A 14,495-nucleotide genomic window follows, 5' to 3' on the forward strand; every position below is an offset into this window, starting at 1 on the left:
AATATTACTCCATATTACTGTACATTATTACTCCATACTACTGTACAATACTACTCCATATTACTGTACAATATTACTCCATACTACTGTACAATATTACTCCATATTACTGTACAATATTAATCCATACTACTGTACAATACTACTCCATATTACTGTACAATACTACTCCATATTACTGTACAATANTACTGTACAATACTACTCCGTAATACAATACTACTCCATACTACTGTACAATACTACTCCGTAATACAATACTACTCCATACTACTGTACAATACTACGCCATACTACTGTACAATACTACTCCATACTACTGTACAATACTACTCCGTAATACAATACTACTCCATACTACTGTACAATACTACGCCATATTACTGTACAATACTACTCCATACTACTGTACAATATCACTCCATCTTACCAGTTTTTATTGCACGATCATTTCTGAATGATTTGTTTCCAGTAAGTGTCCCAATTTGGGTACAGCAACGTTATACAGTAGTACATTTGTACACGCATATACAAAGAAAATACAGGATCTTAGGAATCAGATGGGCAATACTACTGCGCACTCCATCAGTATATGTGCACACACCATTGCACACAAGCAGATGGGAAATAGTTTATCCACGTCATCATTAATTCGTTCACACTTGAAGAGTTATAGTATAATTAACAGAGGCAGTTGTCTACACGATCCCTGCTTGATCAGACTTCTTTCGATTCACATAAATAGGCACCGAAATAGGCATAGACCACCGATGTATATTATGTTTAAATATTTTGTTTCCAAAAAGGATTAATTTGTAAATATTTTGTTTAAAAAAAAGGATTGATTTGGAAATGTCTAATTCGCATGAAACACCTGGCCAGGATGATGAAAATGAGTAGCAAAGCAACATATGCTATGGATTCGATTCCGATACTTTATATATTTTTGAAGTTCATTAAAATAATGTTATAATTCCTGTTGAAAATAATCTACTAAACAAGTTATTCTTATCGTTACACGTGCCTAGGAGGTTATATAACAAGATACCACATACAAACACAACAAAATAAATTAAAGTACAATCATATTAGCACTTTGTTAACGAAGAAAAAACGTAACAGCTAATTACAAAGAAAATGTCCCAATAGCGGTTTTATGTGCATCGCTCATACATGTACCAATCAATGGTTGAATCAGTACAGATACTTTTCTCATTGACCATAGGTTCCTTAACTAGTAAAACCAGCTTATTTATTCTTTTTTGTTTGGAAAAGAACTTTACCGATTTATTGAAATACAATATCATGATTGAAAACTAATTCGAAGCATTAACGTATGTACAACAAAAGCTGATTGATCTGAATGACACTGCTATCGGCATCAAAGATAGAGTTAGTTCCCTTGCATCATAAAAATAACGTTCCGTTAAGCTCAATCTTTCAAATGCACTGATAAAACCACTGCACAATTGCTTTCATATCAGATACAATCAACACTCGCAAGGTCTCTTTCCCCCGATATATGTTTGTGTAAGACAAATCTGACAAATAACACTTGAAAATGCGAGAGGCCTGGTTATGTATGGACCAAAGAAACAATGTCTTTCATCAAAGTTGTACATCATTTCAGAGAAAAACGGTTCATACAGGCCTACAGCACATTTTAATAATTTGCTCAGAGTACAATAATAAGAGGTTACCGGTATTTAACACCTTATTTTTTAAAGTACTTTCTTCAAGGAAAGGAAACAGTTGCATTGCACATGACCATGCTCTCTAAACGCCATTACTTTGTGCGAATCCTAGCACGAAGACAGCGCCGCCTGGCGGCCTCCATCACATCACGTGGTACCGATCGAACATAACTCCTCCTTTCAGGAGAGGGACTTCTAGGACGATTTGGAGTAGACGGGGCATCAAGAATAAGTCCCCTTCTGTTTGAATATTTGTGCTCTGATGGCGGAAGCGGAAGCTGCTGGTTAAGAGGCGGTTCACTTCTCGGTGTAATGATATGAATCCTAGGAATTTTCAAACCTAATTCACCGTTTGAAATGTCTCGTTCCTCGCCATCCTGAGAAATGTCAGACTCGTTTGCTTCTCGATTTTCCTTGCCCGGAGACATTTTGTACCTTGTCATGGAACTGTCCATTGATAAGTCAATCGCACCGTCATAGGAGTCCGGAGTAGTATTCGCCTCGGACCTCGGTCTCTTACTAAGATCTAACGATCCATCAAGGCGTGGTGTCAAAGGTCGCTTCCGGGTTGATAGATCATGCGCTGTAGAGTGAATGTCGGAAAGATCCGGGCAAGATGTGACACTGCTTGCTCTCTCTGAATATGAAACACAAGGAAGTGACGTTTTATCATGTTTCTTTAAAATGTCTGTGTCACTAGAATCACTTAATTCTACCTTAATTCTGTGGTTCCTTTGAGACTCGATTAGAGCCTCATCAGTTTGTTTGCGTTGGGAAACAGGTTCTTCCTTTTTTTCATTTTTAGTTTGTTCCAGTTTCTTATTATACACTTCCATGATTTGTTCCATCTTTAACGGTAGAGGTAGCGGTACCGGGAAGGGCACTGGCATGGGGAACGGTACGGGCATGATCATAGTCACTGGAGGCATACCACCTAGATATTGAGATCCCTGTCTGTACCCTGCCCCGCCTAAACTCGGATCGAACCCTAGCATCGCAGGGCCATTCCAGATGTTCGCCATTCCCGACAGAAAAGACGTAGCGCCTGGTGCCTTTTGGGCGCATTTCGTACCACCGAAGGTCGCTGATGTACCACTTTGCTTGGCCGAAGCTAGGTTTGTGTTTAGTGTTGTCGACGGTGACGACGAATCCGGAGATAGGGTCGGTCTACTTGGTGTAGGTGTAGACATCCTACTGCTAGGTGGACGGAGTAGACCGTCTGTGTTTGGGATTTGTCCCCCGGGCAAAATTCCGGGAACAGGAGGCATATATCCTCCGTAAAACCAGGGCGGAATAGGACCCATTGGAGGCATGCCTGGACCGAAAGCGCCCCACAAGTGCGGAGGAATCAATGGCATCGAAGGGTATCCAGCAGCGTTTGCTAACATAGCGTTAGGCTGTACTGTCGATGTCGCCGTGGGGGAAGAGTCCGATGATGGGATCTGTGGACTTGCAAGACCAGCAGAGTCCTTGGAGGGCGACCTCCGGTGTCGATTACGAACCAAACGATCCATCATACTCCGAGGTCTGTCTATCTCACTGTGAGAGCGAGACTTGTGGACGTCACTCCTCCATTCCGTCTTAGTCGAGTGTTTCCTTGTCTTTTCTCTCTCCTCACGTCGACTGTCTCTGTGAATGTGACCGACTTTTTCCTTGTGACTGTGACCATCACGGTGATTTTCTCTCTGGTTTCCTCTGTTGCTATATGATTCAATTTGATTATCTCTGTGAGGTGTCGTCTCTTTTGGCTTGCTCTCACTTTTTTCCTCTGTAGAGGGCGAATCCTTCATCCAGAGATCCGGTGTTATCAGAATCTGTCTGTCCGGACTTTTAGACGAAGATACATTGTCACTTTGACTCTGAATTTGTTGTAAATGTTCCTGTGTTTCCTTACAAAATATTTTCATTTTGTATTGATTTAAGCATTTAGCACTGCAGAACTGAAGTTGCTGTTCGCCATCTTGAAAGTCAACGTAGTTCACAGTGTGACGAACATGCTTGCACCAATCACAAATTCGGTTCTTTTTGAACGATGCACGCCGGCACTGCGTGAAGCACACCTCGCTACAGAAGGCTTTGGTTGTGGTGGAGGTCTTTAAGGTGAAAAGCTTTATTCCGGGTTTCTGACACCATGCACACGTGATGTAGCCGCTCGGCAATGTCCCATCTGGAGCACCTGTCCAAACAGAAAACCAACCGCTTGAATATAACGTATACGTGCTTATAACTTAATCTGTCGTGATGTACTATATGATATAATTAGTGGTAAGCCTGTACGGATCATTAGATACAGTATAGAAGCCACTATTAGGCCCAAAACATTCTCCTTGGTTTTATTTACAGTGTAGTTTCGTAATGCCATAAACAAAAGCTGGGGCAGTAAACACTCGTGTATAAAGTGCATGGAAATGAGGATTACCTACGCGTGACGTCACCTGGCCAGTCGAGGTTACACGAGAGTGAATTGCTTCCATTAAAAAAGGTATTCAAATGCACATTGTATAGAATTCCATCGGTAATTCTCCAGCGAGATATCGTGTTTAATGTTACCCGCTAAATGAGAGCTTGTTTGAAATAGGAGCATACATCATATTGAATTTAATAGCGTTTTAATGGATTGTATTTCGGTGCACAAAATATGAATTATTGCCACTTTAAACAATTGCATGTCTTTTCCCGGGAAAACATGGCTTGAATTTGAAATATTATTTTAACATTGTTATAAATGTTGATTTCATACTATGAATGATTATTCATTTAACACTTACATTGGAGCGTATTGCTACCGATTACAGACTTTTTACTGGTCATACTTCAAAAAGCTTTATATAACTACAGATCTATTTGATTAACAAATTATTGTAATCTGAGAAAATAAAGGATTTGTTTTTATACAGAACGATCCAATACAGTTCTTGTCACGGGAGCTTTGTCAACCTACTCAACTTCTATATATACAACTATGTCTTGTTAGGTTGTTATATCTTGTTGTGAAGTAAAATGGATACCTTTATGTGAAGTTAAAAATATATCATATTTTGTAAAAGAGTACAACTTATTATTTACTTGAAAGGCCAAACAACAGCAATCTATTATAGTGGGTGTAAATGATACGTATTGTATGCCTTTTCTGGCCCGAAGGGAACGAGGAACAATAAACCTAGGATTCGATTACCATTCTCGGGAAAATCTAATAGGGACTTTGATAGTATGGCCCTACCCCGGACGGTAATGTCTCCGTGTAACGCCAGTCTTAGAGATGCTTACGTACTCAGCCTTAGAGCGGCCAGACTACACTTAAACGGAGACAATAGTTAAACAATACCAGGAGTATCTGTTCCATTTAATTGTGGTATGAAACTTCTTCCTGTTTTCATGTTCTGAATATCTAGGGGATATCATTGTCGCGCGTGGTTCGATCCCTGTCACCCAATACCCCGCTGTGTAAAGGGCCAGATGCACGTTCTTTCTCTGTATAGACTGAATCGTGACACCCTACACCCTGTATCGATTGGGTGGATTCGAAATTGCTTGATTTGATTTAAATCGGGTGCCTTTTGAAGGATTAGCTTGCAGGTATACGATTTCAGCAGACCATCAGACGCAACTATGGACCTACGTCCGCTGAAGAGGAGGGACTTCTCGAATTTCGTTATTTCTCTGTAATTAGATGTCGTTGTTATATGTTCAACACTGTTGCTTTACAGGGGAAACCACTGCTATATAAATCGTGTAGACATTGTTGTTAGGTTTAAAAAATAAGATCGAACATAATTTCTTGGTAAAAGGAAATATGCGCTTATAAGGTTAACTTTATCGACAAATGAGTAATAACAAACTGGACTTAAACACGTCTATGACACTTTTGTTTCTCAAATTCAAATAAATTAATATCGAGAAAGATATCTTACTAATCCTATTTCGGTATCTGGGTGTACTTGAACAGCCCGAGTAATACATCCACATTCACAACTTTAGAGAGTTCTAAATTTTGCATTATAGGTTCGAGTTACAAACTGAATTTTGCTCATTGTGACAAATAGTACAATTGCCTTCCACCTAGCCACGGTTCATTGATCGTGAGCACGCGCTGATATATGTTTGCTAGTTGGTCTGAATACCGTGTCAATAAACATTATAGACAAAACACACATCAATAACAGTTATTTATGTAAAAAGATAAATAATGTTAACGTAAAATGTCTGTGCTAAACAGCGGTTTCCCTGGTGTTTGTAGTTATGTGACCTATCACGATTTCCAGCGGTTACTACAAGTACTTCTGTTTGAAAGTGTGACGTCATAATTAGGACAAGTGACATGACGATATAATCATTAAAAAGAAGACTATACAAAGGTAATCGTATTAATTAAGACACGGTAAATATAATGGCCTCCTTTACTGAGCACATATACGTATTCGTCATATTGTAAACAGATCTTTAACTCATTGTCATTTCAGGACTAATAAAAGTACACGTACACTGTAGTATCGAAGTATATTTATATGAAAAAAACCAGCTCTAAATTTGAGATCAGTCTTTTGAACTTGCGTGTGGTGGAAACTCATTTTAGGTTAACAAATTTGTCATGTATTTTCATTTAAAAGTACCACGCAAAGAAATTCTGTGGGTAAATATCCAAATAGCTAAAACGGATAATAACAAAATAGTAATGATTACCAAAATCCTGTTTTTTAGCTCGTAATTGTACACTCTGTACAATGTATAGGCGTTCTAATCACGGGACTGTAGGAAGCTGACACAAAATGCATTTTGAGAATATTCCTGATGTATGGGGGTGTTACTACGAGACGCTTAAAGCTTTACACGCACATCCACATGTAGTAAAACAATTGGAAAGCTCGGTCATTTTTACCCTGTTGTTGCGAAAAAATGAAACTACAAATCCCGTCTCATTAGCCGTTAAAACTATCTGACAATTGAGTCCAGCTGTTAAATGATAGATACGCAGCAAGAAAATGGCCGAGATTTCCATAGTATATATACACAATCCGTGGATTACAACATTTTGACCAGGCGTTTCATCTTAACCCATAAACATCTAATAACGTTCGCTACACAAAACAAGAGGTGTCATCATTCTCCGGTCCCTTGTGTTACAAAGTTATGATTCTGAATGGCGTACCTGTAAGGCCGTGCTTCTTCGTCAGGGCAGACACCAGATTTCGGTGTTGAGCAGCTAGACTGGACTCACTGTTACTTCTACCTGCAACGACAAAATGATAAATAACAGTTAGAGAGAGTAGTAGGTATTTTAGTCAATTATCGACCATGTTAAGTAATTGACGACTGTATGACAGTTAGAGGTCGTACCTCATAGAGGACTATACCCGGATACGCCGACAAATATAATTATTGTGACACGTAAATTATTTTTAGAAACATTCTCTTCGTAAAATGACCCGGAAAATATGGTAAGTACATACAATTACGAGTCGTAAACAACTAGAAATGATCCTCAACCGAGTTATGTTTCAGATTAACTAACAAATCAAGATATACAATGCTTGAATACCATTTATATTTAAAATCTACCACTTACCTACAAATCAATCAGTTAAAATAATTCGCTGAAAATGAATGAAATTGAGCAAGAAATTTAGACTGTGTGAAAGCAGTAACGAAGACTAGCAGACTGATCTGTTTAAATTGTAGCGAGTTGCCGGGCGGTTGTTGGGGCACCTGTAACGGTGGATAACCATCAGGTTGCTGAGATCGATAATTTTGAGGTGACATGCGCTTCTACTAGCATAAGGACCTGTAGTCACCTGCTATTCGTCCTCCATTAGAGAGGTATACTGAACACACATATAATGCACCTGATCCTAAACAACACACTTTCAATTCCAAGTTAATAAGAGTGTGATGACAATTCATTGAAATCAATGTAAAGTAAAACAGAAAAAATAGAACCTCAGATTGAATACAAAAGGTAAAAATGGCAATGGAACTGAAACTCACACCTGAACAAATAGTATCACAGCATCAACACTAACAGACAAAATAGTAACAAAGCATCAACACCAACGGACAAAATATAAACACAAACCAACATCCATAGACATAATAGCAACACAGCATCAACACTAACGGACAAAATAGTAACACAGCATCAACACTAACGGACAAAATAGTAACACAGCATAAACACTAACGGACAAAATAGTAACACAGCATTAACACAAACTGACAAAATAGTAACACAGCTCAACACAAACTGACACAATAGTAACACAGCTCAACTCAAACTGACACAATAGTAACACAGCATCGACACAAACTGACACAATAGTAACACAGCATCAACACAAACTGACAAAATAGTAACACAGCATCAACACAAACTGACAAAATAGTAACACAGCATCAACACAAACTGACAAAATAGTAACACAGCATCAACACAAACTGACAAAATAGTAACACAGCATCAACACAAACTGACAAAATAGTAACACAGCATCAACACAAACTGACAAAATAGTAACACAGCATCAACACAAACTGACAAAATAGTAACACAGCATCAACACAAACTGACAAAATAGTAACACAGCATAAACACTAACGGACAAAATAGTAACACAGCATCAACACAAACTGACAAAATAGTAACACAGCATCAACACAAACTGACTAAATTGTAACACAGCATCAAAAGCAACTGAATAAATAGTAACACAGCATCAACACTTACGGACAAAATAGTAACACAACATCAACTCCAACGGACAAAATAGTAACACAGCATCAACTCCAACGGACAAAAAAATACTAACACAGCATCAAAAGCAACTGACAAATTAGCAACAAAGCATCAACACCAACAAACAAAATGCAAACAAAGCATCGACACCAACGGGCAAATTAGTAATAAAGGTTAAAGACACAGGATGGATAAGAATATTACTAAAACTTAAAAACACGCGTACAAAGTAGTGTCACAGTTTGGAACAAAAATTCCCACCAAATACATTGTATTGTTACTGCTTGAAAAACAGGAACAAAGTAGTTCCAGAGCTTGAATGCATGAAGTTGAAAAGACAGGAAAAAGGAACGATCAGACTCGAAAACAAAGAGAAATCACAAAAACCTAAAACCGGAAGTAAACAAAATGTTTTGTAAAAGTTCTACACCACGTAACTACTCGAGCAGTATGTATGGCACCAGCCGTTGGATATCGTGGATACAAGTCAAACATCTCGGTCAGCATTGCGCAGTTAATGCTTCTAAGAAACAACAAGCGTTACCGACGAAATTCAGGGTGTTACAGCAAGCATGGCTAACCCGATTAGTGTTGGTTTACAGCGTCAGTTATTTTCAAACTATTGGGAAACCTATCCGTTTTATTTGTGTGGGTATACTACGAAGACAACTGGACGCTTGACCTTATTTTGTCAATAAAATCGAAAGTAACGTCATTAGACAACGGGGTAGAGGTGTAATTAATGACGTCAGTGAACAATATGCGCTTACATTTCACTATCAATATGTATAACAGTTAAGGAAGTGTTTTTACTGAAAAGATTTAAAGAAATTTCAATGGGATATAAAACATCGGAAAAAATAAATGATATTGATTATTACAATAAAAAGGAATCGTTGCGACAAATTACTTCTGTAACTATCTATTATGACCACCAAAGTTGCCGGAAGGTTCGTATCCACTTTCTACTCTGTTTTTTGTAGACCTCACCTGAGTTTTAAGGTTCTTAAAAGAGATTGAAAGACTCTGACAATTATTCATGATACTCATGTTGTGTAAACTTATACTCGCCTTATGTAAACTTTTTCGGGGTCTTGACTTTCATTTGAGAACGTTATCGGGTAGGTGACAAAGTTTGCAGCACACATTCATGACTCATAGAAGGGTTTCGTCTCTCTACCTTTAACTCTCTGGCTGGTATGTAAGGCTAGTTATATCCTGCCGGTCTGTCTTTGTTAACGAAGGGACTCTTTTGTAAGGCGGAGGTTTCAATTCAAAAGGAAAGAGCTATCAAATTTAACGACTAATTCACACCTGTCCTTCAATCTAATTGATAGTCTGGAGTCCAGGTGAGCTCAGAAAAACGTTACAAGGGGTGTACATTACAAATTAGTCTCCGATTCTAACGTTAATCGGGGAGATTGATATCCCTCTCGGGTAAATTTTATAATTACCAACTAATTCTAGCTACCTCTCAATTGACGTGGTCTGACACTCAGGATCTGTGTGAATGTAAGTGCGAGAAATGAAGACACGTCAGTGCAATCATCTCCTCTTCCATTTCGAGGGCTGAGGCATCATGATAATACGGAATGGGTAATTAGAACGAAACGAAATCCTTGCAGAGTCTAGACATGTGCTCAAGTTACTTCAAATAAACTTAGTAAAGACTCGTATTTCTGCTTTCTATCCAAAGAAAGCTATAAATTACTCCGTAGGACGACAGTTCTAGTCGGTCGCTCAGCACCTCGCTCGTCAGATGATCCTCTGTTCGTGGGATAATTTCCTCCTCTTATCTCCCTTCCTATGAGACCGAATGTTACATAGGTATTCCGATAGCTCCGAGTGACTGGTGGGGCCTATTAAGTTTTCAGCATTGTCATTATGTTGACCAATAATAGGATAGCGTCATGGAAGCAACGCAATATGTAAAGTAACACATCCTTCTTATATTTCAAACTTAATTAAGGCGACACTGATAGATATTTAGAGCTGCTGAAATCGGTAACCACCGAAAACAAAATCCGGCCGTATATAATGAGAAATATGTATGATCTGCTGAAGTTCGCATTAATAAACTTGGGTTTTTGTTATGGGAAGCTATAATGAACAGACAAAATAGTAATGGCGAACGTGACCGTCAACATTGGTTTATTTGAACAGAGATACTGTAAAAATGGCTAAACGGCATGACATAAATTGTACTGTTTCGTTAGCACCCCAAGTGTAAGGCGTAAAGCACTCAGTACTCATGATACTCAGAATATTCAAAGATTTATTGCGTGAAAAAATAATTGTTCCAAAATTGTTTCCGTTTGGTTTGTGGTTAACTATTGATTCAATTAGTCGGTGCTATATAGTTGTGTATCAAAGAAAAATCAGGCACTCAAATATGCTATATATAATCGTAAGTATGACAGAAAAAACATATCAAATGGAAAAAATATATCGAAAGGGACAGCAACACTACGACAGAGGTACAGGAGGCTAATGTCACTGGTAAACACGGTACTGCTCGCCATGTGCCGAGTGAACACCAAACTACTCAATGCGACTCTATACATTAACATTAGTAGACCTATGTGTCCCTCGGAAGTCAAAGAAAACGCTTTCCAGATGATCATAATCAACAAATCAAGAGGACTTTATAAGTGTCACGTCTAGTTAAATGGAAGCCATTCTACCTGACCAGAGTAAGCAGGCGACAGTTCCCATGAATAGGTTAAAAAGATGCAACTCCAACAGACATAAACATTTACGTAAAACAATTAAACATTTATCCAGCAAATTCTGATATTAAGTGTCAATTTCATACCTTAGGATCTATTTCCATCGAACAATGTCTAGTTGTTTAAAAGACTCATTGACAGAAAACGATAGCAGACAATGCGCTGTGGCGTTCCATTCTTGTTTGCTGCATCAAGCAGAAACGGTAAGCATTTAAAACAACAGGCGACGACAATAGAGGTATTTAAGCTAGATGTCAATCTTGAAGTAAAATAATAATAATGGAATAACAGTCGATATCTTGATTACACGAGAAGTGCACGTTAGATCATCTAAGGATCTGTATTATGTATGTTGATTTGTATGTCAATCCTCCGAACAACACTAGTGTAGTCAGCCTGTCTGTCACGTGACACTCCTCCTCCCTGCTATCCCCAATATCTGATTACATCTTGATTAGCACAGTCTTGCGTATAGATCGTTTGTATAATAACTATTTTGTTTATGGTACTCTAATTGTCAAAAACAAGAAAGCGTACACGGTGACTTGATATCCGGCCAAAGATCAGGTTCCACAGGATGCTTGGTGCTTCCTTTGACGTGACAGCAGTTCGATGACAGATTGAAACATTGGACACGTGGGAATTCGACATGGATACCTAGTCGACACTTTGGAGAACTCGAGAAATATACGGAATTTCAGCACGAATGACCAGCCGTATTGTACCCTTCACAAAGCTGTCACATTCTCCAGTCATGTCTGTTATTCCAGGACAGACAACAATGGGGTTATATGTCAGCCACATTGTATAGATGGCGCTGCAACCAATATCATCACGTGTCTATTGGTTACTTTTATAACCAAGCGCAACGACGATACATTAAAATTAATGTCAATAAGTTAGAGGGATTCTTTTTTTGGCTCGACCAGTTACCAAACGCGATGAGTTGGTTATCGTTGTTTAAAATAATATCTATTTGCAATAAGACATTTTAAAGAACGAATCGAAGGAATTCAGAATATATAGGAAAGACAATTTTGTTTTCTCTATAAATACGCTTTATTCATTTACAATCATATTACTCGTAGACAATTCGTGACGTCAAAGCCGCTATTACTAGTGAGGTGCTGGGTTCATAATATCTAAGTAGTTTATGTAATATGTGATGTCCAAGTTTATAACATCTTAAGTTGTACTAACTGAGATATCCGATATATAATATCTTTCGTGGTTGCTTACTGAAATAGCCTGGTTTATTTAATCTTAAATGTTTTTCGTACTATGAGATGTTCGAGCGTTCGATTTATTATTTCGAGCGCTCGAATTAGTCTTTACATGTAGGATCATGCGTGAAGTCTAAGTCATACGGGAAGCCGAAAAAAACATTGTGCATGTCCTTAATGTAACATCGTAGATATCAGAGATAATAACATTATATATATTTCATGTTTAACGTACTGATTTGTCTGACGGGTGGTCGGGTGGCGCAGTGGTTCGATTCCCCAATCGGACGTGAAAATGTATGGGTTCACCTGTCTGACAACGTGGGGTTTCTCCGGGTACTCCGGTTTCCTCCCACATTTAGACCCCAGCGTGCTGATATCCGGGCCAACATGAGTCATAATTGTTGTAAAATAAATAAGTATATATATGATACATGTATCTTTAGTGTTTTGAACAATGTCTTCCAGTGTTTTAGCACGAACTTAGATAAATCCGTGGTTTTAGGTACGACATATCTGGGTTTAAAATATCTCAATCTTGTCAGTAGACTCCGGTATATACAGATAAAAAAGGCTATTCACTATCAAGTCAATACTTTCATGCTTTACTTTTCTTAATACATCGGCATCAAATGACACTTTTTGTATAACTATTTATGCCTCAGACATAAGGTAACAAGTGGGTAATTAATGCCATTTTATATAACTAAGTATGGCTAATTTGTCGTGATTTTGTCATGAGGTATTTTAATTTCAAGGATTGTTACAGTTTGAGGACTAAGTACTGTGATACAATAGGCGTATTATGTACCTATATCAAGACGGTTAAATGTGACGAATTCAGACAGTAACACGGAAAGTATAGGTTTCACAAAACTCCAACAGAGAGATCATCACTAGTGATACACAATCTCTGATCTAACCAGGCCGTTCGTGTCAGAACCGTTTTGTTCCGTTCTATTCTCTAGAACAGGGTAAGCGGCGTAGACATTTTCATATATTTATATAAGCCTATTGCTTAAATTCCATAATGCTGGTACATAATGCTAATTACAAATGGCATATATATAGTGGATTTAAATAACATGTCAAAAGCCTATAATGATCGTTCACATGATGTTCAACATATTGTCCATCTTCAGTCACAGTAAAGGGGGGCTTACTTCCTCTAACTCTGCACATATCAACTGCAAAGACGAAGTCAGCAACCGGTATTTTTGGAAGCTGCTGAAATGAGTTGTTTTAAGTATTGTTAACAGTTTTTCATATGTAGGCCTACTTATTTCCAATTAAAAGCCTAATACCTCCTTTCTAGAATACAACACTTCAACCTACAAGTCAGGAGTTAAGATAAAGACAGACACGTAAAATGCTTTGAATGTGACAACCAAACTTCAGATTCACAAATAATTAGATGAAATTAAAATTCTACTGACATTTACGTTGAAAGGAAATATCAGTTTTTTCCGACGTGCATGACACTTTCATTACAGCGACTGAGCCTCTTAGGTTACAACGTGAACGATCTCCTAACAGTGAGGCGGGATAACCGTATTGATTTACGCCCCTAACTAGCCTACACATGTCTAACAAGACAGTATATTAATATAAATTGACAAGACTATCGCTAGAATAGACGTCACCATTGAAATATTACACGCACGTGAAAGAGCTCGCCAGTGACAGTGACAACACGAGGCCCGATGGTTTCTGTAAAAACCCGGATCGTGACTTTTAATGATGTCGCTGATGTTATATAAGGTAGCATGTGTTTACGACTGATCAGATGATATCCTCATCGCCCTGAACTAATTTTGTCTATGCAAGCAGCGTATAGACACATACTACTTAAATACTAATTTATTCTGACATGCATCAGTTTTGAACCTGGTATGACTTGTACGCTTCAGCGTAATCAAAGATATCCTTTCAGGTACAAAGTCTTTTAGAAAATATTGTTTTAGAAATATTCATGTTTTGTTTAATTTTCAGTTTTAGGACTGTCAGTAAGTGTATGAATGTTGTTGTAAAGTTTCACGTTAAATTGTTTATCAAATAACATCCAAAAACTCATAGCATAAATATCTTATTGACATATAGGCAACAATTACAAGAGTACAAA

General features: G+C 38.0%; 1 protein-coding gene across 1 annotated transcript in view; it reads right to left on the reverse strand.

Moving 5' to 3' along the window:
- Positions 1-230: 230 nt before the first annotated feature.
- LOC110442136 (sine oculis-binding protein homolog) overlaps positions 231-14,495 on the reverse strand; it is a 43,218-nt gene continuing 28,953 nt past the window's right edge. Inside the window, exons 3-4 of the mRNA XM_021485601.1 lie at positions 6,841-6,921; positions 231-3,870 (exon numbers count right to left, since the gene is read on the reverse strand). Of these exons, the coding sequence (XP_021341276.1) occupies positions 1,787-3,870; positions 6,841-6,921 (2,165 nt within the window). The 3' untranslated portion in view covers positions 231-1,786. The remainder of the gene's footprint in view (positions 3,871-6,840; positions 6,922-14,495) is intronic.

This window comes from Mizuhopecten yessoensis, unplaced genomic scaffold (genome assembly GCF_002113885.1).
Source record: "Mizuhopecten yessoensis strain PY_sf001 unplaced genomic scaffold, ASM211388v2 scaffold716217, whole genome shotgun sequence".
In the NCBI taxonomy this organism is placed as follows: Eukaryota; Metazoa; Mollusca; class Bivalvia; order Pectinida; family Pectinidae; genus Mizuhopecten; species Mizuhopecten yessoensis.